Source organism: Penicillium manginii (assembly GCF_028828005.1).
Source record: "Penicillium manginii strain IBT 31320 chromosome Unknown utg000004l:1.0-7231830.0:1.0-7236170.0, whole genome shotgun sequence".
NCBI classification, from domain to species: Eukaryota; Fungi; Ascomycota; class Eurotiomycetes; order Eurotiales; family Aspergillaceae; genus Penicillium; species Penicillium manginii.
The window spans coordinates 1421166-1447251 of NW_026643105.1; the positions used below are offsets into that span (position 1 = coordinate 1421166).

The 26086-nt window shown below is 49.5% G+C and overlaps 10 protein-coding genes across 10 annotated transcripts; 2 read left to right on the plus strand and 8 right to left on the minus strand.

Moving 5' to 3' along the window:
• Positions 1-312: 312 nt before the first annotated feature.
• N7533_004237 (putative cell wall protein) lies at positions 313-1141 on the minus strand (the record flags this gene model as incomplete). Its single annotated transcript, XM_057100887.1, has 2 exons — positions 313-987; positions 1055-1141. 2 exons carry the CDS (start codon positions 1139-1141, stop codon positions 313-315), a joined length of 762 nt encoding a protein of 253 aa, XP_056960517.1.
• A 1128-nt stretch (positions 1142-2269) lies between these two features.
• N7533_004238 (uncharacterized protein) lies at positions 2270-3553 on the minus strand (the record flags this gene model as incomplete). Its single annotated transcript, XM_057100888.1, has 1 exon — positions 2270-3553. One exon carries the CDS (start codon positions 3551-3553, stop codon positions 2270-2272), a length of 1284 nt encoding a protein of 427 aa, XP_056960518.1.
• A 1091-nt stretch (positions 3554-4644) lies between these two features.
• On the minus strand, positions 4645-6084 carry N7533_004239 (bifunctional ornithine acetyltransferase/N-acetylglutamate synthase; the record flags this gene model as incomplete). Its single annotated transcript, XM_057100889.1, has 2 exons — positions 4645-5566; positions 5627-6084. The coding sequence occupies 2 exons, from the start codon at positions 6082-6084 to the stop codon at positions 4645-4647; spliced, it is 1380 nt and encodes a 459-aa protein (XP_056960519.1).
• Positions 6085-6793: 709 nt separating this feature from the next.
• N7533_004240 (origin recognition complex subunit 2) lies at positions 6794-8519 on the plus strand (the record flags this gene model as incomplete). The annotated part of the gene is made up of 2 exons (XM_057100890.1): positions 6794-7727; positions 7786-8519. 2 exons carry the CDS (start codon positions 6794-6796, stop codon positions 8517-8519), a joined length of 1668 nt encoding a protein of 555 aa, XP_056960520.1.
• A 350-nt stretch (positions 8520-8869) lies between these two features.
• Positions 8870-9454, minus strand: N7533_004241 (uncharacterized protein; the record flags this gene model as incomplete). The annotated part of the gene is made up of 2 exons (XM_057100891.1): positions 8870-9022; positions 9092-9454. 2 exons carry the CDS (start codon positions 9452-9454, stop codon positions 8870-8872), a joined length of 516 nt encoding a protein of 171 aa, XP_056960521.1.
• Positions 9455-10263: 809 nt separating this feature from the next.
• On the minus strand, positions 10264-11076 carry N7533_004242 (uncharacterized protein; the record flags this gene model as incomplete). The annotated part of the gene is made up of 1 exon (XM_057100892.1): positions 10264-11076. One exon carries the CDS (start codon positions 11074-11076, stop codon positions 10264-10266), a length of 813 nt encoding a protein of 270 aa, XP_056960522.1.
• A 1624-nt stretch (positions 11077-12700) lies between these two features.
• On the minus strand, positions 12701-14147 carry N7533_004243 (dolichyl-phosphate beta-glucosyltransferase; the record flags this gene model as incomplete). The annotated part of the gene is made up of 3 exons (XM_057100893.1): positions 12701-13045; positions 13120-13899; positions 14034-14147. 3 exons carry the CDS (start codon positions 14145-14147, stop codon positions 12701-12703), a joined length of 1239 nt encoding a protein of 412 aa, XP_056960523.1.
• Positions 14148-16160: 2013 nt separating this feature from the next.
• Positions 16161-18745, minus strand: N7533_004244 (uncharacterized protein; the record flags this gene model as incomplete). The annotated part of the gene is made up of 3 exons (XM_057100894.1): positions 16161-16343; positions 16416-18570; positions 18636-18745. The coding sequence occupies 3 exons, from the start codon at positions 18743-18745 to the stop codon at positions 16161-16163; spliced, it is 2448 nt and encodes an 815-aa protein (XP_056960524.1).
• Positions 18746-22695: 3950 nt separating this feature from the next.
• N7533_004245 (putative NUDIX family hydrolase) lies at positions 22696-23755 on the plus strand (the record flags this gene model as incomplete). The annotated part of the gene is made up of 2 exons (XM_057100895.1): positions 22696-23133; positions 23246-23755. 2 exons carry the CDS (start codon positions 22696-22698, stop codon positions 23753-23755), a joined length of 948 nt encoding a protein of 315 aa, XP_056960525.1.
• A 170-nt stretch (positions 23756-23925) lies between these two features.
• Positions 23926-25315, minus strand: N7533_004246 (MutT/nudix family protein; the record flags this gene model as incomplete). The annotated part of the gene is made up of 4 exons (XM_057100896.1): positions 23926-24164; positions 24253-24493; positions 24995-25087; positions 25265-25315. The coding sequence occupies 4 exons, from the start codon at positions 25313-25315 to the stop codon at positions 23926-23928; spliced, it is 624 nt and encodes a 207-aa protein (XP_056960526.1).
• Between the last annotated feature and the right edge of the window lie 771 nt (positions 25316-26086).

Below are 26086 nucleotides of genomic sequence, written 5' to 3' on the forward strand. Positions count from 1 at the left end.
CGAGATACAGGTAGATATCTGTTGGTTGTGTTTGTGTTTGTGTAAATGCGGCGTCTCCCACGACTGGCAGGTAGACAGGCGGTGGAAGTGCCCATTAAAAATGGTAAATAAGCAGAAAGAAAAGATGACACGGAAGAAGAAATAGACAAAAGTACAGATGATGATAGAGACCTCCGAGATGGTGGAATCTTACAGGAAAAAAAACTTGAATGGTGCAACAACAGCAATAAACAATGTGCAGTGGAGGATCACTAGGATCTCAATCATGGTCAATCAACTCGTTTATCAATGATCACTGCATGCTTGCGGTGCTTAGGCAAAGACACATAGCATTATGGAGAGAGCGACGGCAAAGGCGGAGCTTGGTACCAGAGAGGACGCGGAGTTGAACATGGGCTGCGAAGGAGGAGTAGATGAAGGCACCGGGTAGTTCATCAGAGGGGTCGAGGTGACGGAGATCGGGGTAGGAATAGCGTATGTGGCCGGGGTGGTAATGGTAGGAACGTTGATAGGTGTAGTGTAAGTGGGAGGGATGAAAGTAGGCATATAGGTCTCGGTGGCAGGAGGGGCCTCAGCCGCAGGAGGAGGAGCCTGAACAGCAGGGGGAGCCTGGACAGCAGGGGGAGCCTCAACAGTAGGGGGAGCCTCAACAGCAGGGGGAGGAGCCTGAGCGGTAGGAGGAACCACAACGGTAGCCGGAGGAGGGACTGCCTCGATGATCTCAGGGCAAGGATAAGCGTCGTGCTGGCTGTGGACGCCAGCACCGAACTTGACGGAAGGGCCATCAGGTTGCCCGACCTCGTAGCCAGCGCCTGCATCATGCACGCTGCTCGCGCCAGGGCCACAAGGACCGGTGTGCTCGCTGTGGACGCCGGCACCGAATTTGACGGCAGGTCCATCGGGAATACCGACGGTGTATCCAGCTCCGACATCGTGCTCACTGTGGCCAGTGTCATCATGGTCACCACCGAGAATGGGAAGACCGGGCTGTTTAAATTTTGTTAGTTAATGATCTTCGCTTTTATGGTGTGATCCATGTGGTTCAGCGACTTACCAACTGAGGCGCGGAGAAGACAGAGGCGGGGCCAACGGCCAGAATGAGGCACAGGGCCGAGGAGAGAGAGAAAGTAGTGGAAGGCATTGTTGTTGTTATCGTGAAGTGAAAGCTGAGAGCTGGAAGTAATTGGGAGTATGAAAGAGTGTTCGTTGGAAGGTGAAACGAAGGATTGGGGAGCTGGCTCCGGGAACGAGAGTGAGAAAGAATGGGAGAGAAAGAATGACTATTTGAAACTGTGCTGTTGAGTGGATGATGAAAAGAATGATTGAGACCGAAGTCAGTGGCTTTTATGTAGGTTCTGAAGAGCCTCCGAGTCTGCCACATCCGAGGGGCATCGTGGGGAGAGCCAAGGGCCAAACAGGAAGCAAGACGCTGCAAGGCTATGGGCTAGCCCCTGGTGGCTTTTCCTTGAAGACCGCCACAAGGACGACGATCGGCAAGGTACCAGGGGTATGACAGTTATTAATGAAGCAGAGACAAGCGAGATGAGAGACCAAGTCTTGCCCAATGTTAAGGGCCTTTCCGATTTGTGGGAATCTAGTATAACCAAGAATCGAAGTAGGTATAGCTTCAAGCGAGCCACATTCAAATCCAAAGTTTATGCACGAGTCGAACGCTCGAACCATCCAAAATACTGCGAGCTGCACTGGGGTACAATGGTTCGGATCTTCACTGCGATGCGAGTAACATGGGAAACTAAGAACCACACGTGGGGCCGGGGTCAAAGGTTCCTGATTTCATGCAAGGAGTTCAGCACAGGGTGTCTCAGAGCTGGGATCCCCTCCGCAGGAGTCGACGATAGGGCAGATACGGAGCCTGTCAGCGACTGGCTAATATCGACACATCATATGCAAGGAACATCAATATCAACACGCGCAGGAAACATCAAACGAGTTTTTCGGGGTCTGGTTCACTGGGCCGAGGAAACCCACACAGGGTTTCTTTTGATGGAAAGTAGGAAATTAGATCAAAGGGAGAAAACGGACGACATGTACAGAATGAGAATAGAAAGTGTGTATTGCATAATCTTGAGCATAAATCGTCAAATCATGAAGTATCTTCGCTGCGGTACATAAATGGTGAAAGATGTATGCCAAATGGAAGTGGAATAAAAAGGGGAATTTGAAAAGTAGCCAGCAAAGGCATATTCACAGAAATGTCGACTGATCACAGAATTCAACTCTCAATAGAGAAATGTCTGTGTCTGTCCACTTAGAAGTTGCCGTAGCTCGATATTCCAAAGGCAGTGCCGAAATTCGTTGACTTTTTGAATTTGATTTCCGGTTCTTGCTCCCCCTTCGTAGGTAGCTCAGCATCGCCTTCGTCTTCATCGATTTTCCCAGAGTCCGATGAAGGAGACAGGATCCGCCTGGCCTGATCTAGGAGCTTCTGGTCTAATTCACTTAGGAAACTATTGTCGTGCTCTTCGTCGTTGATGAGACCCAGTGGCCCCTTCAGGGCCGGATCTTCAGGTAGATCGGGGAAATAGGAAATCCCGTTCTCGGTGGGTTGCTGCATGGTCGTTACCACGGGGGCGAGAGGGGCCTCTTCGTCGCACGGGGGCTCCTCTGTCTTCTCGATGGGAGAAGGCTCCTTGGTAGACCGTTGGCTCACGTCGGCCTCGATGATTGCCATTGGAGTGTGGCCCGCATTCCGGACCAGCCTTTCATTAGGTGGGCCCAGTTCTGACAGCTTCAGCTTAAGACTGTTTCGGTGTTCCTGGTCCGACCTTGCAGCGGCTGAAGGGGCTGCCGAGGAGGTCTCCAGGGGTGACGGGGAGGGCGGGGTGATCACTCGAGCAACGACCCCGGGTGGCAATCCGGTAGATTTGAGTATAATCCCATCGAGTCTGCTATCAAGCTTCTCGATCGGGACTGGTACACTGACGGCCACGCTGCCAGCGTCTGCCGCCCCCGCTTGGGGTGAAAGTGCCGCGTCCAGGGACGGAGGGACACTGCTGCTACTTTCACTGATTGGCGACATTCGAGCAGGGTCTGTAGTATCCTCATCACGGAAGACCCTTGTCGGTCGGCTACCTGGACTTGAACCCTCCCATACTTGCGCGGAGTGTACGGAGGATTCATTGGATCCTAGATATGATGGCGATGCAAACGCGGGTTTTGCAGAGTCTGACAAAAGTGGTTGGCCTTGTTGCATTTTCAGCAAGGATTCGATTTCTGTAATCTTTGTTCTCAAGAGTGTCCTTTCCTTCTGCCATAAGCGACGTTCCTCGGCAAATAGCTTCCTTTCCTCTTCAAAATGGGCTCGTTGACGGTCCAGCAGAGCACGCGACTGATCAATATAGGATGAATCCAAGATTATTGGGGTCCTTTCCGGAACGCATGAGCTCTGGGTTTGGTATTTTTTGGTCTTTGCAGAGGGAGCAGTTCCGGAGACTGATTTGGTGCGACGTATGGGTGTTGCGGTCGGCGAGAAGCGCACCTCCTTATAGACGCTCCCATGCCCATCGGGTAGGTCTTTTGCGTAATAAGCCATGGTGAGGAGACAAGGAATATGTTATCCTCAATTGACAATCTTTGTATAGAAATTCTGTCTCTCAAATTCCCAACAGGTGGGATATTGCGATATTGCAGAGGGGGTTGAGGACAGTGATTATAATTGTGGGCCCTCGGGAGGGATTGGAGTCGAATAAGACTAGTAGTAGACCAACAACAGCACCAGCTCAGAGCCAACTCAACTAGCAGGTGTTTCTTTGGCGAGCTCGGATGATTTATCTGCGTAACGCAGGTCTGAATCGAGGTCAGGGACGATCAAATGCTCATGGCAGCTCGGTAAAGCTGCAGTGGATACGAATGGGAGGCGGTCAATGGCGGAGGAGTGCGTGGAGAACGGAGAAGGGCCGTCTTGCCCATCCACCCAGGGCACTAGTTCGGTTACGTGCGGGTTCCTGAATGAGTGTTCAGTGAGAACGGTATCCAAGAGGGGCTCCAGGGTCCGCGGTGTGTATGTGCACCGTTGGCAAACCACGCGTTCGTGGCCAACTGGCTGGGGTTGGTGGGACAGTGTCGGAGGTTGGGCAGCTTCAGGTTCAAGTTCGGCCTGTTCAAGTTGCTCAAAGAGTGTGGAGTGGAGTTCAACTAGGTATTAGTAGTAGTAGACAGTAACATGGTACTAGTATATCGGAATGTTGGAACCAATGTTCAGAGGGTTATGAATGGAACAGAAGTTGACTGGTTCAAGTTCACAGGGAGAAACGGTTTCATGTGGCAGATGACGTCAAGGGGGAGTGGATGTGACCCCGGATTCCCCCGCTTGCATTAAGTGCTGCGTAGTGAAGGTATGGGGGGAATGGGGAATGAGAAATGGAGGGAACTTAAATACTATTCAGGATTTAGATTACTAAGTTCTAAGCTGGCAAAATTCAAGATTTAGCTAGGTAGTTGACCCGAAATAGGTTAAATTGAATACAGCTAGATATCTACCCCAATATATCTACTACTACCACGATAATACTAGTGCTAGTATCGAAACCTTGAAACTCCCAAAGTAATATACCAGTACTAGTACTCTTTTATTCACCTAGTCACGGACATAATCGAACAATATACACACCTAGGCATCATCCACTAAGTGCGGTAGTCACCGTTGATAGTCACATACTCGTGGCTGAAATCACAGAACCAGTACACCGCATCCTCACCTCCACTTCCAGCCTCACCCTTCTCACCACCACCAAGGTCGATCTCGATCTCCAGATCCTCGTTCTGCAGGATAGCACTAGCGCGCTCCTCATCGACAGTCTCAGGCTCGCCATTCACCAGCAGCTTCAGGATCGGGCTGCCATCAACAGGACGGAAGCTAACAGATGTACGCTCAGGAACGACAACACCATCCCGGACACCCTGGGTGTAGCCAACGGCGCACAGAATGCGGCCCCAGTTAGCATCGCGACCGTAGAGAGCAGTCTTAACCAAAGGAGAGCGGGCAATAGTGGAAGCGATCAGACGGCCGGACTCATAGTCAGAGGAGTTGCGCACGCGGACAGTCACAAACTTAGTGGCGCCCTCACCGTCGCGAACAACAAGCTGCGAGAGCTCCTGCGCAAAGTCGGTCAGGACGGTTTGCAGAGCTTGGTAGTCCTCGCTGGCCTCGGAAGCAGGAACGACGTTACCACCGGCGGCACCGTTGGCTAGCACGGCGATGGTGTCGTTGGTGCTGGTGTCACCGTCAATAGAGATGGAGTTGAAGGAGCGGGAGACGGCGTGCTTGAGGATGGATTGCAGAGCGGCGGGTTCGACAGCGGCATCGGTGCACAGAACGCCCAGGAGAGTGGCCATGTTAGGGTGGATCATACCGGCGCCCTTGGTCATACCGACAAGACGGTAGGTCTGGCCAGGAGACGAGGGCAGTGTGAATTCGCGAGAGAGGAGCTTGGGGAAGGTATCGGTTGTGCAAATGGCGCGAGCGGTGGTGAGCCATGCCTCATGCGAAGAGGCAAGGTTGTTATGCGCGGTGGGGATGCGGTCGAGGATTTTGCTGATAGGCAGGCTGTTGGAAGACTTCATAAGTATATTGGCGATGCTTGTATCTTTGTAGAGTAAGGCTTACCGCTGTCCAATGACACCGGTGCTCATCACCAGAGAGCTATCCTTCTCAACCCCATTGCACTGGTCGACGGTACGGCCCATCTGGACCGCATCCTCTAGACCACCTTTTCCAGTCACGGCATTGGCGCAGCCCGAGTTGATCACAACGGAACGAATGCCTTGGCCTTTGCGAGTACGCAAGGTTTCCCTGCTCACCTGGACTGGAGCGGCCTGGAACTTGTTCGTTGTGAAAACGGCGGCAGCGGAGCAGGGAGTCTCGGAGGCGATGAGGGCCAGGTCGGGGAATCGAGTGTTGGAGGCCTTGACGCCGACATGAGTGCCAGAGACCAAGAAACCCTTGGGGTAAGAGCCGGAGGTGGGGATGTAGCGCTGCTTGGAGGCGGGAATGGCCATGTCCAGCGGTGCGGAGTAGGATCGGACCTGGCCCTTGAGCATGCGGGCAAAGGAACTAACCGCCATGGCGGATGGCGAGTTGGAAACCATGGGAGGTAGACCAAGGCTGTGAAAGACCTGAAAGACCTAGCACTGGCACTGAGAGGTAGGGGAGAAGTGCTGTAGCTCCAAATGGTGAGTCAATTGGGAAGTCCAAGTTCAAAGTTCCGATAAGAAAAAGCTCACCGATCTCGGGATTGATAGGCGGAGGGTGAGCCCACTGTTAAGGTACAGTATGACAGGGAATTAGATTGTAACCAGGATACCTACTGGTATATATAATATATACTATACTATACTATACTATATTCTACATAAATACCTAGGTACCTATAGGTCTACTAGTAAATATAAATAGCGCATCTGCCAACTATAGGAGGACCAAATGCCTCGTAAACGCGCGCTTCCCGAACTTCCAGGGTTGAACCGAACTGATGGAGCCCAAAAAGATCCACCCGCAATCTTCGTTTCTCTCTCCATTTCCCATCTCTCGCATTTACATTCACATTCCCACTCCGAGTCGCTGATCCATTGGCTGGCATATACCTATACTATCTTCTGCATGACACTCTGAAACAGCCCCTCGAACAACCTCTCTTTCCTGTCAAGGCCACCCCCCCCTTGCGTCGCGTCCCTGTATACATTCCTCGGATCTGATGGTACTAGTAAGTTGATTCCCTTCCCCTTTTGCCTCTGCGATTTCGACCCTCCAAGACCTTCTCTAACATTGCCCGCCATGAAGCGCAAGCTGTCAGATTCCGGCCTGGAAAATGAGCACCCGGCCGTTTCAACCCCGAAGAGACCACGCGTGCAAGCCAAACCCAAAAGCGTCCTAAATGGCCATGCCAACGGCCACGCGCCGAACCATCCACCTCCACCCACCGATGCCGATGCCGATGCCACCTACGAACTTCCTTCCGTCCCAAATGGCCAATCGACTCCCAAAAAGGCCAATGGAGTTGCCGCGACCCCATTGAAGGAATCTGGATTGAAGACCCCGACGCATAGATCGAAAGCACGCAACCTGTTCGCGACCCCGACGAAGCCCAAGTCCGCGACCGCTGCGACCCCGTCCCGTATAAAGAATGCAGATCGATCGGCGAAGAAGAAGAGTGCGCGTGTCTTGTTTGAACAGGACGAAGATCGCGAATGGGATGGATCGGAACAGTTGGCTGCAGAGATCCTCCAAGACGATGAGCCTCAAGTCGACAAGGCTGGTGACACGGTGATGGAGACCGTGGAGGAGGGCGAGGCTACAAAGCCCGCTGGGAAAGACGCAAAGCCAGCGAAGCGTCGCGCTGGTAGGCCAAAGGGCGCTGCGAACAAACGTTCACCTACACCAGAGGGCGAGTTACCCGCCCATGAACGCTATTTCTTCCAGAACCGTGCTGGAACAGCCAAGACTTCGAACAAGAATTTGAGCAAGGTCTCGTTGTTGACACACGAAGAGTACTTTGAGAAACTGGGCCAATATGTCGATCCTTGCAAGGATGAAAAGGAGTATCTGCTTTCATTACATCACAGATCGTTCCCGCAGTGGTTTTTCGAATTCGAGGAAGGGTTCAATATCTGCTTGTTTGGATATGGATCGAAGCGAAGACTTGTACAACAGTTTGCAGATTGGATTTACGCTCGGTCCGACTCCATGAACCCCCCCAGCTATCATCATCGTCAATGGTTATGCACCCGGTATCACCATCCGTTCGATCTTTGCGACCATTGCCTCAGCAATCCTTGGTGACGAGTTGCCCTCAAAACTAGGTTCACAACCAACCGAAGTGCTCGAACTTTTACAATCAGCGCTGAAGTCTCGCCCGGAACACGACCCTATTACTGTTCTGATTAACTCTGTCGATGCCCCGTCTCTCCGCCGTGCTGCTAACCAAGCACTTCTCGGTCGACTCGCTGCGACACCGCGCATTCGCCTTCTCCTCACAGCTGATACCCCTAACTTCCCTGTGATGTGGGATATCAGTCTACGAGATCAATTCAATCTGGTATTCCACGATAGCACGACATTCTTCCCCTTTGCCGTCGAGTCGGATATCGTGGAAGAAGTGCATGAACTTCTCGGCCGCAAGGGTCGTCGTGTCGGCGGCAAGGAAGGTGTAGGCTTCGTGCTGAAGAGTCTTCCCGAGAATGCGCGGAACCTGTACCGTCTCTTGTTAACAGAACTGATAACCGTGATGGACGACGGCCACCAATCCGACGACGAAGCCGCCGAAGGTGGTGCTAGCGACAAGACTAGCGAGAACAACGGCATTGAGTTCCGCCTATTGTACCAAAAAGCCACGGAGGAATTCATCGCATCGTCCGAGATGATGTTCCGCACCCTGCTGAAGGAATTCCACGATCATCAAATGATCACCTCGCGCATGGATCCCAGCGGTATGGAAATCCTCGGCGTGCCTCTATCCCGCGATGAAATGGAGGGCGTGCTGGAGGATCTGGTGTTGGGATAATATAATACTATACTGGACTACTTCTATCTCTAGCGAGACTCGGTGTGAAACAGAACTCATGATACCCCTGTATGAAATACTATCAACCAATTTGCATTGACAGTGCATTGGCACCGATTAAAGGAGTCTCCCAGTCTCATTGACTGATATTCAAATGCCATTGAGCGATTCCCTTCACTAGTAGTAGTAGGCGATCTACACGGACAACTTGAAATGGCTTTCTTTCTCCATTGAGCTCGTCTGCTAGTCCCGTGCCCGCTGGCCCGTTTGGAAAGAGAGCTTATTTGGCCTGTGTTCTTCTAGTATTCTATGTACAAATAATATCCTAGTAGACTTTTTTCCCAAACCCCTCAGAAGTGCGCAAAAGCCGCCAGCGCCATCGTTGCGCCGAAACTCATCTTGAACGGACGGTGCTCGGACATAGCACGACGCAGATCAACGTTCTTCACATACTTCTGCAACCGATCGAGAGGAAGAAGGTTATAGCCCTTGGACGCAGCGAACTGTTTCAATCGATTAGCATGTGTGTGTGTGTGTGTGTGTGTGTGAGAGAGAGAGGGAGAATAACATACCTCGACAAAAACAACTCCCATACCCAAAAGAACAACCAAAGCCTTAGAAAACGCCCTCAATCCCACCCCAGCAACAAGCCCCAACACACTACCCAGACTAACCTGGCGCATATTCTCCTTCGTCAGGAACCCCTCACGCGCCTGGGTCAGACCAGTTGACCGGCCCTGTTTCTGCAGGAGAGTTTCTTCTGGCTTGACTGTCCATGGTGTGTCGGCATTGCTCTGCGAGAAGGGCGCGTTATATTGGCACTGCATTGGGGCGACGCGGAAGGGTGAGAGTGGGTGCAGGGTTGCGGCGGAGATGCCGAGGCCTACGCCTAGCCCGAGGCGGAGAATTGAAGGTGTGAAGAGTGGGAATGCCATTTTGTGTGTGATATGATACTGTGCAGTCGGCTTGAATTGAGATGGTAGTACTGGGGACTTGTATAATATCGAAAGAAGGGAGTACTATGGACAAGAAAGGAGTTGGAGAGTCGAACTGGGGAAGCTGTCGGTGCATTGGATGCCGAATGATGTCATGGGCGGTCACCTGGGGCCAGGGAAGTCTTTGATTGGTTGGATCTATACATTTGAGTTGAGGAATTGAATTGCACTTTTATCTGCAAGTTGGTGATTATTTGGCTTCAAGTTTGCAATGACTGTAGGTACTGGTTAGTATTTTATGGCTATTCCATTGAAGGGATACTAAGAGCCTACTGGTAGCATACATTAGTATTACTACACTCCTGCAGGATGAGTAGATGCCAGTGCGAGTCAACGCTGTATATGCTATTCTTTATAATTCGATTTGAATAAAATTCATGCATCGCTTCCTTTAAGTCTTAACAAAGCATGTCGCTTAGATATCTGCAGTCATGTATCCTCGGCTCACCCATCTGGGTTCACCAAGCCCTGCTTCAAGAATTTGCACAAACATTGGAATCCATCAAACGGAGCCCAGCAAGGAGAACTCTAGTGTGAGGAACCAACGCTCAGATGTCACACTGCAGATGCAAAGACCCCTATATAATGCAAGTCCACCCAACTTTCAAAACTCAACAACCGATCCCACGATCCCACCCACCCTCGTGCTCTTTCTCCGCGATGATCAAAACACACTTGCAGGCTGCAGGAGACCCTCCCACCAATCACAACCCTCCCACCAACTCAAAGACGCAATCGATCGATGCTCATTATGCACTTATAAGTGCCGAAGAGTCATACTCTGCAAGTCCATGCCACTCTGCATCCCGTGAAGAAGAAGAAGAATACTTCACCGATTGCCGACTATCTCCCAACTCACGCCGTTTCGGCGAGCTACTCCGCCAAACAATCTGTTGCGCCTCTATGAGAAGATGATGGTCTTCATCCGGAAGTGGGGAGAAAGTAACATCCTTGCATAAAGTCGCGAATCGAGTCGCGAGATCGAGGACACCCCGAGTACTAGCGGCTTTGGTGCCTCCGGCCAACGTGGAGGGGTAATAGAATCGCGGATCAAGGTAAAACAGCACACTCTCCCAGCGAGGGAGTTTCTCCGCGAGAAGTTTGCCGGCACGTTCGTATTCCGTCATTGTACGCTTGGGGACGTCTGCTTCGGCGTGCACGAAGAAGAAGACTTCGAATCCGACGCTGCGCACTTGGTCCCGTGCCGTGGGGCTTAGTGTGTCGAGGAACTGCCCTATCCGATCGAGGTCGAACGAGTTGCGGAAGAATAGAGTGTGCTTTGAGTAGAGGAAGTCTTCGGCCTCGTCGTGGATTTGGTGATTTAGGCCTAGGAGTTTGCGCGCTGTGCCGTCGTTTCCTTCCCAGCTTGGGCATATTGACATTGCTCTATATCTTCCCCGTGTTGTGAAGGTATTGCCGCGATTTTGAATGATGATCATTGGTTTGTCGGTGTAATCATTTGGAGAAACGAGTGCTTCTTCGTAGATTTTTAAACGGAGCTCTGGGGGTAGATTTAAGAACGATGTTCCCAAAGAGAAATTTCTGGTCCGTTTCTGTTCCATTTTCGACTGCGATGAATAGTAGACCTTGCTGTTGCAAAAGCGAACACCTCGATGCCAAAGTATTCAAGTTGGAGGATTTTCAGCTCGTAATAATGTAATTTCCAGAGCTAGCTGGAAAGAGCGCCAAGAGAGGTTTGGGAGCTAGTTAGATATAGCCAGAAAGAATCGAGCAAGGCAAAGTAGTTGCTATTTATAAGAACCTTGTCGATGTTCCCGGATATGTGTAATGCAGATCCAAAAGGAGTAAAATCTGCAAGTATGTCGATTAACTTAAAGCTTAAGCCCCTTTGTCCGCTGGAGTTTGGTATCAGACGCCTGACAGGGTAATTCTTCTTTTGCGGAGGTGACCATCCCGATAGCCATGTTTTTAAAATTGTAACGACCTCCTCGCACAGACTGTAGAGTATCCTTTAAAACCCGATGCTATCGCATTACTAGTAGATGATCCACTTATCTCTCCGGCAAGCCGAACGGGAACTTCCCATGAAGTCGTGGGCTGACATTGCCCCCCAGGGGCCAAGACACCAGAACTGACAAAATTACAAATGAAGTACCGGTCTAGTAGTCAAAGCATCTGATCAGCTACCTCCTTCCACAGGTTAAGGATAGTCGCATGGTGGCAACTGCCTTTCGTCACAGCACCGCACTTGGTCATGCGTGATCGCGTTTTAGGGAATCGGCAATGGGAGTTCATACTAGTAGTACATTTGTCGCAGTGAGGCAGTACCAAAATGGGCAGGCGTACATACGGAGATTTATTCTCGGCATTTCAACCAACCGCGTTGTACTAAAATCGCTTGGATCCTCCTGACAAGGAAGATCGGTCCCGGATCGGGTAGATGGGGCGAAATGGATGAACAGCAATTGCGTTAGAAAGACCCGGTTGTTTGGATTGATGGACAAACTTGCATCCCACCCACCTTCAACATGCCAGGGTAAAGAAGATCAGCACAGGGAAATAATGTATTCTGCAGGGCGTTTACGGCATAATGAACCATTCAGCAAGCGGCCCGAACCCTCGAGCGATGATCTATCTACTTAAATGATGTCGTGGTATTACGACTCGGCATGCAAGTTAGGGTTACACAGTTTTGTCATCGCAATTAATATGCCAGTCAGAGAAGATTGAGCAGTTGACGAAGCTCTGTAGTAGAGAATGACCTCAGAATATCTCACCATGAAGCACTCTCTATGATCATGGCAAGACTCCTTTGATCGGAGGAAAAGAAAAAGAACAGGCGATCATCGGCATCTGGGCTGATCCTGGTGGTTCCACTTTTTGCGATGATTTCCCGAGCCAAGCCCGGCTCTTGGGTCAAAAGATACCCAAGTCAATAGATAGATAAAAAAGTGACATATGGACTGGATTGTAGAAATCCCTTTGAATAGATACCCATTTGGTATTGATATGTACATACTTATGTGCCTTAGACAAGCAACCAAGGCGCCCAATCAGGCGGGTATACACGATAACAAGGACCTATTGTCCCTGAAACCACACAATGAGACAAGCAAGCCCTATTTGGAAACGAGACCGGAACGCCTCCCACAAAAAACTCACGAACGTGCAATGGCGACATGATGCCGCAGGTAGACTGGGCAGCACGGCCTGATGTCTCGGAGTTCACGTCTGTCTATAAACGCCAAGCGACCAAGCAGCTCGTAAGACAGCCAAGCCCCAAGCCATACCAATACTGTCATAGATGACATTCAATTTGCTGCCCATTACTTCTCTCCACCCAACCGGCACTTCGGCCACGGGGATGTGAGCGAATTCAGCTAGCATGAGCATTTCAACATCGAAGATCCAGCCTTCGGAATGCATATATGGCACGATATAAGGCAACGCAGCCCGAGAGAAGAGTTTGAACCCGCATTGCGTATCTTTAACAGTAGCTGTCTTGGGCGGAGTCATAAGCCACAGAATCAAGTGGAATGAATGCATGAGGAAATTGCGCAACTTGGATCGCTGTATCGAAATTTGTTAGTATTGTAGAACTCCATCCATACCCAGCTCTTAGGAGCTCCTTTCTTTCCACTCACCTTGACAACAGCCTCGCTGCCCACCATGTGCGCTCGCGACCCAACAGCCACACCTCGACCCTCCGAGTCCTCAATTTCCTGACAAGCAGTAACAAGTTTTCCAAGATCACCAAATTTGCTTGCCCCATCCGCATCAGCAAAGACCACATAACGACCCCGAGCATGGCGCATGCCATGCGTCACAGCGCCACCCTTTCCACGATTATGAGTCAAGTTCACGACGCGAATAGTCCCCGGTGGGATATGTACGCCCTCGGGGACTTGAGGCGTCCAGGGTCCGGCTGTTCTTTTCGGGTGCAGGGAGAGCTGATGGTCTTTCGCAAATCGAAAGGCCACCTCCTCGGTCCGATCAGTCGAGCCATCCGAGACAATGATGATTTCCCACCCTCGCTCCGATCCCGAATCCGCAGTGTGGCCGTTCGCGACGTCTGTATTCGGCTTGCGCTTTCGCATCGACCGGGTTTCCACAGCGGAAGCTCCATCCTTGCTTAATGTGCCGTACATATGTTCCAGATAATCGACTGCTTCCTCCAGCATGCCCGAGAGTCGGTCCTCCTCGTTGTAGGCTGGTACTACCACTGACATGAATAGTTCGGCTGGTTCGATGGAAGTGTGTTTTTCATTGGGACTGGCTTGTTTTTTGGATTCGAGCGCGTCGTACCAGCACGGGAGCTGTTCGGGGGTTGTGACGGCTCCATCTTTCGATAGAGTCCTATACTTCTTTTCTGCGGGTAGGGGCTTCCGCGGGACCGGCGCGACAAATGAGAGGAAGAGGTAGAACTGGAATATGCGAGATTGAGGGTTAGATATTGTTGAATCATAGGGGTGAAGCTTCAATGGCAGGTAATACGGCTAGACCTCCGTCTGCAGGTCGCAGCTTGGAAGCCGGCGGGGAGGAGCGAAGAGCTACTTACCAGAACAAACACGCCGATAGAAGTGGCAATGAGAGAGCCAAGCAAGATATAAGCTGGAGCTTCAGCCACTGTGCCCACACATTGGCGACACATATCGCTCCATGAATCCGCCATGGTGAAGGATAGCGGGTTGGAAGTCGGAGATAGGCGACAAGCAACGGGAAGAAATGCGAGCCAGGAGACGCGAGGGATACCCTGGAATTGGAGAAAGCGATTACTTGGCCATGCGATGGGGAAATCCAGGAAGGTCAACGCATGCGAGATCAAAAGAAATGAGGTGGGGGGTGCCTCGGAGGCTAAGGGAGAACGTGGGACGAAGAGGAGATGTTGTCGCAAGTCGCCAGCTTGGCCTTTCGGGCAACGCGCAAGCTGGCCGCGCCGCAAATTAGCTCCGCTGCGGGGAATGTCACAATTCTAATTTTATTTTCTTCAGTCTTTATTTCTCTAATTGAATGGTCTATCTTTGTTTATCCAATGATTCAATTCTAGTCGAATTGAGATATTTTGCAAAAACCTTGGAATTTGGGTGCTTCATGGCAGTTCTCCGAGTGTGTTCCGTAGTTAGTACTACCTAGGTACAGGACTTGGAATTATACTTAGCACAACCTTGTTTTCGGTGAATATCTATGTCGCCGGGGAATTATTTCGGCCCTTGAAAATTTCGCTCCTTTAGCCAAAGCTCGTTCTGTTATCGCAAGAAACCACCTAAAGCGTATCATCTGTATGGTTTGACAGGTTCCATATAACAGACACAATTCGGCAAATTGTTCTACTAGAATGAGACGAAATTCTCATCAAGAGCTCGAATAGCCTCGGATGTGTCAATATAAACAGCATTGTAAACCGGCTAGTCTATAACCATCGTTGTCCTATAGCTCGGAGCTACCTTAATGTACTACATTGAGTACAGAACTTTCTCCCGAGGCCTGACGAACTCACCTTACCTCCGTACGATATTTTCGCGCGTGATGGAAACCGTGGTGACGAAGACAACTGAAGGGCTTTGTTCGTATATAATCCATGGATGTTGATACTGTTCACAGCATACTTGTTTATGGATCTGATAACTACGATATTCATGATTGATGGAGGCAAGCCTTTGAGATTCCAAACTCAGCTGCAGGGGTTCTGTTGAGTTGGGGCAGATATTCTGAAGAGCGCTGATGAATATTCGGGCTTTGAGCTGCAATCGGCGTGCGTTGCAAGGGCTGATATGATCGTTCTATACTTACGGTTTTGCTTTTCAAATCAAAGGGAGGGGGAGTGCAAACTGTGCAGGTGGACCAGCCTGATGGTTCCCTCACATACCTCGATGGTTTCCGCACTGCTAAAAAGTGGTATACTCTTTTTCGAATGTGCTTACTCCCTGGTTCAGGCTAGTATTCCATGAGAAATCGGTCACAGTCAGACAGTATACAAAGTTGGATATCTCAAATGCAATGGCAAACGTGACTTAAACAGCAAAAAGCCCCCAAAAAACTCCTATCTTTCCAAAAACAAAGCAAAAAAACAAGCCACCGGTCCGAGTGCAGGCCATTGCAGCACTAAATTTGTCATTTATCATGCTAGCTTTGTTTATTGTCAGTGTGCTTTTTCTGATTTTACATCCAGGGGAATCGTTACCTGCTCGCATTGCCCACACCAGCCCAATCTTGACACCTGCACGTCCAAGAAGAGCACCTCCAAGATAATGGCGGTGGTGAGAGGTCCAAGCGATCAGGTAGACCGTTCTGGAAGACAAAAAGGTCCAAATTGAAGTTTTCCGTCAATCCAAGGCCGGTTCCATGGGCATAGAGGTCCTCGGTATCCAAGTAGGCATCATATCCAAAGGGGTACTGTCAAAGGAGGCCGGCCGGCCTGGGATCCATCCGTGCGGTCATGGACTGTTTGTCTGATCTGTCGAGTAGTCGGTTGACTGATCCATTGAAAGAGTCCGTGTATGTAAGGAAATATCACAAAAGAAAGGTCCACGGTCCTAAGATGTTGCCAGATTTGCCGAGTCTAGGAAGCCCATCTGGGCAAACGAAAGTCCTCCAGCAGCTACTCCCCACGGGAACAGCCCTGTGTTCGCTGCCCCTTTGCTCTTTCAGAGAACATACACTTTGTGTGCCAGAATCTTGTTTCCCTTCACGCTCCTCCCATTTCAAAATCCATATCAGCCGTTTCCTGTGTAAACTTCCCAGTCTCCTTTTGCGGAGGGCTGCTGTCCAGTCCGCCGCACGTTTCCGCGAATAGCGCATATCTCTTTGTCAGTGGCGTAGCTTCAAAGACATTTGGCCTAAAACGGTCATATGTGATCCAACGATTAAACTATCCAATCAAGACTTGTCAGCTCATTTTTGGCCTCGAATCAAACAGTGAGTATAGAGCATTGTCACAAACCGTTGATAGCCGGACGCCTAGCCAAAGACATCGATGCCGTCTCACAAGTCCTAGCAGCTTTGGTTCAACAAAAGATCTGTCATGCTCTAAAGGTCCCCCTTCAAAAAACCCCTCTGGATAATATAATTCACTCCACACCTGACCACGGATTAAGAAATCCTCAGGCAGGTGATCTGGAATCTCTGGCTCCAATTTTCCATCCTGCTTTTCACTCCTTTCCCCAGTCACTCTCTCCCTCCTTTCCTGCTCTATCCTAAAATTATTTCGTGTCCTAATGTTCTCATTTTCCCTCAAGAACCTGGGATGGGTTGGTCCTTCAATCATTTCGAAATTTGTCTCGAGATGGAGTAGTGTGTTCAGAAACCGGACGATCTTTAGCCATGGGATCATCGGCTCAATCTTTTCCATCGCTAGTGGATGAATGGCTAGAGACCACACGAATGATAACCCAGTGTGGATACCTGCGTAAGAACTGGGGGTTCCTATGTGATCCAGAAAGACAGCCATAGAATGGAAAGTGAGAGCACTTCCATTAAAAGCAACCGGCGAGGATATCTTAGATGTGACTTCGACAGGGTTGGGTATCGATTCGAGATAATTGTCACCGTAAGACGCGGGGGAAGTCCATTGAAGCGCCAATTGATATGTTTCCTCGGCTGTAGCTTGAGTCTTTTGCCGTGAGTATTCTAAAGCTAGGTCATTCTCCGGTTCGCCGTATTTAAAAACTGCCGCAAAGTTACTAGACATCATAAAGGCCCCCCCCTGTCCCTGTATATCAAGCTGAGGAATCTCCTTTCGCAGAAGAGTCAGGTAGTTGTTTGCGAGGACAGTGAATTCTTCAGAGGTCTTGTTATGGAATAGAACACCGTGGGTAGCGATCAAGGCCACAGGCATCGGTTCTTGTCGTTGTTGCTCGCGGATAGAATTGAAGAGAAGGGCGATACTTTCACGGGCATTGTAAAATGGGCGCCGACAGAGCAACGCCTTTGTGTAGTAAAAAAGTTGAGCCAGAGCATCAGGACGAGCAAGCACAGCAAGATGATGCTGAACACGTCCAACATCATGACTTAGATCTGCTTCTTGATTGTACCAATATTGCGAAACTGTTGCCCAGACCTCCCGGTCCCTCATGTCCGATTCCTCAATAGCCATACGATATCGCGCCAAGTCCCCTAGGCATTCAATCCATGTCTCCCTGAAATATGGAATATTTTCCAATAACAAGGTGACCATGCTGTACGCGATGTATATGAAATGCAGCATGTATTCCAAAGAGCCCGGGAGCTTGTGTCGTAGTAACTCGAGTAAGGAGTGAATCCCATATCTCCACATGCGAGCCGGCATTGAGTATTTCTCGGCGAGTTCCGTAAGTTCACTTTTAGCGACAGGGTGTTGCGACGAGAGGAAGAAATCATGATGCTCGTGGAGTAGTGTGGAATGTATAGAGATTAGAGCCTGCCATTGAACCGGCTTCAAATCCTCCTTTGATTCGGATTGCTCCTTGTCCAATTTTATACATTTTTCCTCGACCATTGCAAGTCCTCGATAGATGCCGCGCACCTCGGGGACCAATTGCTCATGGGTAATTGGATTAGTCTTCAACTGTTTCACCATGTCATAATGCGTCTCACCCTTCGGTTGGATGTCCTTCAATTGATTCAGCCCAGGAAATTCATATCTCAAAGCGAGACTTTTGTCCTCCACTAATGGTAAAAATTCATTTAAGACCCTGCTCACATCACCATCTGGCCTCCCATTTGGGTTCGGTAACACCACTGGACTTGAATGAATTCTCTTCAACTCTAACCGCGGACTTCCATAACTGTGTGAATAATTGAGATCCGCTGATATTGACAGTCCTGACGATTCTTCATAGTGAACTAGTTGACTTGATGGTGTCCGCCGACCCCGCGGCGTTTGAGAATGATGTTTGCGGCGCAGTCTGTCCGTGCGCGCTACACTTGTGCGAGGCGACGATGGTTTGGTCACTCGCCCACCACGACTGCTGATAGTATCGAGAGTACCTTCATCAAGATTCCCCGATTGTGGCCGGCCACTGGGGAAATTGGGGTTGGTCGATGCATGGACGGGATTGGCCATTGACAATTCCGAGATGTAATCACCAGGAAGGACACGAGTGCCAGTAATCGGTCGCCTAAATCAGTATGTGAGAAGTGGAGAGCAGGGAGGGGTCAAATTCAGAATATCAAGCCGACTCACCCCGACGGATCGTAATAAAATGTCGCTCTCGCAGTTTTCAACAAAGTGTGACCCAATCGGGGCTCGTTTTTCATGCACCTAGACTCCTGTAAGGAGGGCAGTCGTGCCATAATCACAATAGTCTTTTATTGGCTGGACATTATCTGGAATTTTGTGGGTTGAGCATTAGCTAATAAACTTCTTCTCCTTCATCGTATTTTTGTGAGTTTCAAAAAGAATAAAATAAAAATAAAAAAGGTCTAGAAATGGGGGTGCACAGGGAAAGGCTTGGGGGGGGGTGGCGAAGTGACTCGAGAATCTGGGCGCGATCGATTGTGTTGATGTGGGGAAGACCAACATGGAAAACCTTGGAAAAAGCCGAGAAGTACTGACGTTCAAGTCCACGACTACTCAAGCACCTGGTCCGGGGAAGTCGGAGGTTTCTTCAACTAGTGCCCGGGTGGGAATTGGAGTATCCTTGGGACTGGGCCCAAGGGGTTTATATCAACGATTATCTCCCCGTCAAAATACTCGCCCTTGACTGGTTCCAAGGCACCGAGTTGGCTTGCGCGCTACCTTAGCTCGTAGCGTAACAAAAAAGCAAAGTGTGGAGGCCACTAAAATGGGTCCAGCGCAAGGATCCTGAATCGCGTGTCGTGTTGTTAGCGGTTGCCTGCAGCCCAGAATTTCACCTAGGCTACTGCAGCTTCATATCATGCGCCAACCCGCTGATCCTAGTCCATGAACAAAGATTACCCGACTTCTTCCATTTGATAGACCACTCTTCAACTTCTTTCTCTTTTTTGGCTCTATCGCCCTTGCCCAGTATTCATCCCTATAATTTCTTTTTGGTGGTGGTGGTTGTTATGATGCTGGTTGTTGTTGTCCAAACTCTACTCTCCATGATCACTCGTTCGCATGCCCCGACGAGGCTGCCCGAGAACCTGGGAAGAGGCGAACTAAACAAAATAAAGTCGCACTTCCAATATTGGAGTGCTACAGGCAACCGACTCTTCAACGACTGATCACTCTTTCTTCTGACTAGATTTGGACCTGAAGAGATGCCCTATTTGCGCCTTACTCTCGATGCATACAGCATGATGGATCTCAAGGCGCGTTGCATATGCGTGGAAGCCTCGGGGAACCAGTTGCTGGGGTTTCGCGGAAGCCCCAAGCATGTATACCTACCTCGCATCTGCAGTGGGCAGCAGTTCCAGGGTTAAACCACCTAGCAACGTTCAGTGACCAAACTTCATCTCCAATCTCCCCGAGCTCTCTGTTAGAGCTTCAAGACTTTGAGCCATTTCGTCAGTATACTGTACGCCCTTGCGTTATAATGATCTCCGATCTGTCACCGCTCCGCGCTTAATCCCGTTGGGAGCAGAGGCGAGCCTTCACCGACTTTCAATGGAACGTTTTCCCACTGCACTGACCACAATTCTGGGCCCCAATGCACTGGAAATCCACCGAAACTAAGGTAGTCGGGCTGCGACTCGGGCGTTGCTCCTCTTCCTCCGAGACAATCCACACCGAAGAAGGGGAATGAGCATCCTCAAATCCCGCATTTGATTTAATACCTCAAATTCGGGTTCTGAAATAGAGACCCAAGGTTTATCGGGCCCCGAAAACGGGGCTGGGGGTGCCCTAACCCTTCCTTCGGTCAACCCCAAGTCCCCCAAGTTAACTAACCATAGAGGGTCTGATCATCGTGTCCGGCACCCAAGGTTCTCTCAAACGAGGTCATTATTTGGGTCTAATATATTGTCTGATGATCGCATCTTATGAGCGTAACGAACCCCAATATTGTGAGAACACATGGCTTTTGAAAAGCCGAATGCGAGTTCGCATGAACACGTCGGCATGCTCTCATGATGCCTTGGCTTTGAGTATACTATTCGACCACCCCTCCGGGCACCATAAAAGCATTTGCAGTCCTTGGGCAAAATACAACATTCTGATTCGCAGTTCCCCGCGGGACTTATTGTAGGTCCGGTCAAATCATGCTTTTTACTCGTAATTCTTCTAGTCTCGAGCGTGCCATAAAAAGCTAGCTCGATGTCGGAAATAGGCTACAGCTCCCTCTTTCCATCTGTCAGCCTGCGACGAGATGCCAGCAATACTTCCCATCCTGTCCTGGTGACCTCTTGGCCGGGATTTGATTGTATGACTATGGTCCTCTTAGTAGCTAGGGTTCGATGGGAGGTCCCGAGGTCGCCTCGGCGCCCCAGAGCCACGAACCTTGGAAATTAGCTCGTTGATGTATATAAGCGCGCAATTTGGACTGCGAAAATCAATTATATCGACCACATACCTATGTAGGAATAGCTAGCTTGTCGAAGTTTCCACTCAAAAACTTCAAGTTGAATCATAGCAAGGAAATTCTAGTATGGGCATGCATCATACGACAGGGATGGATTTACTAGTACTTCAAGTTGTAGTAGACGCTATGGCGCAGCTTGCTTCCCATGACACCCCTACACTCTGGGATGGTTTTCGGGCAACGTCCAAGCAGAATTCTTATGTGAAGGCTAGAAAGTTTTTATGAAAACGAATGAGAAGACCCTTCGGAAAATAACATCCAATACAAATTATCAATATCTGCTAGTACGGTAGCCACCATCCCACGGATTGAACATACATAGTAACTACACCCAAATCTAAATTCGCCCTGTGGTTCGCAAAAGGCAACCGGTTATCAACCCCTTCCCCCAGGGTTGTAACTCGCCGAGGCCCAAATACCCCTGCGTTGGATGATTTCTCGGCTATGACAGCAAGTAAGGAATACAGGGATGAGAGGAAACAGGATGATGTGGTGGTAGTACCGCGTTTTTGTTTTTGTTTGTTCTCGCCCGGGTGAAGACCAAACCAACCAATATGCCAGGTAGGGTCTTCTAGCCCTCAAATTAAAGAAAATTAGCCGTGACTCGCCGACTGGTACGTTCAAGACGATCACTATGATAATCTCATAAGCCACGACAAGCCAAATAAAAAAAAAAGTACGTAGGATGGGGGCCGAAAAATCGAGCTTATTCCTCGTGGGTTCGCCCGGGTTAAAAAGTGGGTTGGCTCACTAGCGCGTATTCTAGATTACAACGAGAATAATCCGTAGCCGTGCTCATGCATATGCAGACTAGTAGTAGCTGCCCGCGAGCTTCGAAGGATTCTCATTGGTCATTCTCATGGCTGCTCTTTTTTCCAACCGATCCTGTTTGTCAGGGTACAGCGGTAGAGTCAGGAACTTGATAGCTCCTTTTATGGGCTTGGATGAGGGGGTGATGGGTTTCATTTATGGAGCTACTAGTCTGGCAGCTGAGCCACATGCATGGTCACGGAATGGTAGGACCATTGGGAACGGTCAGACGAGGAGCCATGGGGCTGGAAGCGGGGCTGTATGCCTTTAGGCTTCCTAGCCTTGTGTCTAGGTATCGTGAGATTTGTTGTATCCAATTTGATTAAGCTGACCGGAATGAACACCGGGAATCCGTTTGCCTACCTGTATTAGGAATGGGAGAAAAATCCAAACCAAATGTGATTCAATTTTGGAAGATTTGGAAAACCCGTGGCCGGTTCTTGATAGTACTAGTACTAGTAGTATTTAGTCTCAAGGTTATTACTAGTATTATTATGTATACTATTGCCCCAAGTATAGCCATTGATCTTCCACCATTAATTCAGGTCAAATGTAAACTTTGAACTTTGATACCAATGTTAATAAAAAAGGATAAAAAAAGTCGCAAAATAGTAAAGAGTTAAATTTACAACGCCATAATTCACATGAACTAGAAAATATGAAATATAGTATTGACAGCTCGTGAGGCATCCTAGGATTGTGGCTTCGTTCAAACGCGGCCGCGAAAATCGCCACGTCATAACGGGAAGCAAGCAGCTTCCCCGTTCCAACCAACTTCATCAACCTCAGAACACATCTTGCACACCCGCTCCACCCGACCACATCCAACTAAAATTCCCAATTCAAAGGCGTACACAAGATCGCCCTCAAAAACAAATCCAGAAATCAAAAGAAAAGAAAGTCACCAGGACTCACCGCCTGAGATCAACCACTGTCAAACTCGACAGATCCATGTCCGCATCCTGGAGAGGACTGCAAGCTACCGCCAAACACACGAACCTCTACCTGCTGTCAAGCCTGGCCTTGACGAAATCGGGACAAACATCTCGATCCAGCGCTCCAATCCGAGCCATGTCTTCATTCACACTACCCGGGTCCCCCAGTACCCGCGTGAACTCTACGCCTGACCTCTCCCAGGACGACTTGCTGTCCTTCCCTGCATTCAATACCTGGATATCGACACTACAGGCATCGCTGGCACAGCAGCAAAACCCGGTCCACGAATTCCATCATGATCCGTATATCCTGCGTCAGATTGATATCCAGTCCGTTGACCGATTTGGCGGGAGTCGGCTGGGCTTCATCAAGTTGAAGGCTGATGTATCGAATCGTTCCGGCGAGCATTTACCCGGTAGCGTTTTCCTACGTGGTGGCAGTGTCGGTATGCTTGTAAGTTATCGTTATCACTCCTCGCCCGCAGTATTTTTCCTTTTTCTTTCAAAAGTTTATGACTATGCGGCTTTTTCCAGAGCGCTCATCTGACCACGTCGTTATCTTCTAGCTCATCCTTCAGCCGGATGATATTCCTGCCTCTCTAGAGCAAGGTAAACAAGCAATACTCACCATTCAACCTCGAATTCCAGCTGGATCCTTATCCTTTGCCGAGATTCCCGCGGGAATGCTCGATGATAGCGGGTCCTTTGCTGGTGGCGCGGCGAAAGAGATTCAAGAAGAGACGGGTTTGTCTGTTCGGCAGGATGAGCTGATTGACTTAACCTCACTGGCTCTGGACTCGGCGCAGGAAAAGTCGGGCGAGACTTTGCAGAAAGCTGTGTATCCGTCTGCTGGGGGCAGTGATGAATTTATTCCCCTTTTCCTATGTCAGAAGCGTATGCCTCGTAAGGAGATCGAGGAGCTACAAGGAAAGTTGACTGGTCTACGGGACCATGGAGAGAAGATTACTTTAAAGGTGGTACCCCTAGAGAACCTTTGGAAGGAAGGACTAAGAGATGGCAAGACGCTTGCTGCGTGGGCCCTCTATAAAGGGTTGAAAGAGGAGGGTAAAATTTGACCCGGGAGTGCAGACAAAAGCAGCATAGACAAAATTTAAGATATCCATAGATGCTCCATTCTTGAACAGATATCTCCAGTGTGTATCAGCGGGATAAATTGATGTGAAATGTATGTTATTTGCAAGAATCTTGAGCTATCCATCAATGTCTTTGCTGATATGGAGCAAATTTACAGCTTCAGTTTCTTCGCCAATTCAATACCCTCAGCAAGAGTACCAACCCGGGCATCAATAGCATAGCCCTCCCTCTCAAGCCTTTGCGTCTCTGCAAAAAGGGAAACCATAGGAACAGAGAAGCATTCAATGAACTCATTATCCTCTAGCTCCGGCTTCGGATTTTGGTTCTCAGGCAACGTCATATCAACGCGCACGTGGACCATGTTGAGATTAGTGTTACAGAAACCCGGATCTTGGAAGAAAGAAAAGAACAAGAATTAGCCTTATTTCGTGCCTTGAGACCTCTCCTGAAGCAGAAGTATGCATGGGGCATGACATACCATTGTACATGATCGGGCTAGTCTGCTCAGCCACGCCGACGTAACCGGTCTCTTCCTTGAGCTCACGGACTGCACATTGCTCGGGAGTTTCACCTGCGTCAATAAGACCGGCGGGTATTTCAATGACGACCTTGTCGATAGGGGGCCTGTATTGCTTTTGCAGGAGCAGCTCAGGCCCCGTGGATTTATTGAGGATGGTAACAATGCCTACGCCATCGATTTCGCAATTGGCCGGGCGGGTCTAGCGAATATCCAGTTAAAAGAAAGGTTGAAAGAAGGCAACTTCATGTCGACGACCACTGCCCTGATCCAGAATATGCGTGTCAAATGAGAGAAGGGAGATTGAGGATCAGATTGCGGATCATGGAACGGTCTCACTCATGTCAGATTTGAGGCCACCAATGATGACTGTGGAGAATAATCGGACCCCCACTGATACTTCAGAACGCGAGATCAGTTCCGCTTGTAAGCTTATGCCCAAGGGGAACCAGTCCAATGATCATAGAAACACCTGTCACAAGGCACGCCTCTCGATGCGGCTGAACCCATGTGGACACATAAAGTGGAGGGACGCCAGCCTGGAGCCTAAGAATCGAGATATGACATTCAAAGAAGAAGAAAAAAAGACTCATCCATCATCTTCTTTTAGGGGGTATAGCGAACCATTGGCTCAGGGCAGCAGTCACGACGCAGAATGCAGAATGCACAGAACGCATAAAATAAACAGATGGCAGATTCTTACCTGTCGCTCTCCCGATTCCCACGTTCTCTCAACGCCGAGCGGATCGGTATAGGTAGTTTTGACCAATCTTGTCCATCGTGCTTCCGCTGGGTCCTGTCAATCGCACATACATCGTCAGATAAATGAATAGGACGCATGGACCAGGCGGGGAGAGGGCCGCGGGATGGGCATCTTTGCTTGCTTCATCCGCTGTGATTGCACTACTGCACTGCCCTCTCCAGGGTGAAGTTTCAAAGAGATTAGAACCAAACGGATCAAAGAATAACATACCAGTGGACCCCGGGAAATAATGGTGGATTTGGCCTGCGTGGGTGCCGACATGGTATCGTCAAATGTGAAGGAAGTGCGTGTATGCAGGTGGATGGATAAGAGGTACGTTTGCTTCTTATCGAAGCTTCTAGACTCGGGATCGAGTATGCCTAGAAGAATGCCTTGGGCCGCAAAGGTCGTTAAGTTCCTACTTTCAAGTCTTGCAGAAGTGGAGGGGTAGAAAGCCCGGGTTCACGCCGGCCTTGGGGACCTAGGAGGGGCCACTTGCTGGTGGGGCCTAGACCTTATCTAATCATTTACCACGATGCCCTTGGAAGGTTTGCTAACCTGGTTTCTTTGAGAATATTGTCTCATATTAATTCAATGTTTGTTGAGAATACGAAGTATGAGATACGGGATAGGTGAATGTCGGGATTTGATCATGGCATTCAGTGTGGGTAGAGAATGTAACAAGGCAATGCCCCGGGATCTCTATATGGGAACATGGAGGAAACCCAACCCATATAGGTACTATGTTCAATTCGGTCAGTTTTGAAACAAATTAATGCTTTCTTCACGTGAGTTCCCAAGTGCGGGATTTTGTTTTTTGATTATACCTAGGTAGGCCCTTTCTAATGGAACTATCTTCCGAGAAATTCCGAGTGAATCCCAAGCTTCAAGCTATCTTCTATCGCTCTACTGAGTCTCAAATTTGGAATACACTAGAATTGGGATGGAAATCTTAGTCAATTCAAGTAATCTGAAAGGGTTGACTAAACTTATTTGGTGAGCTGGTCGCTCCCCCAATCGTTTTGATACGACACTCTTATACTGGACCTAGGG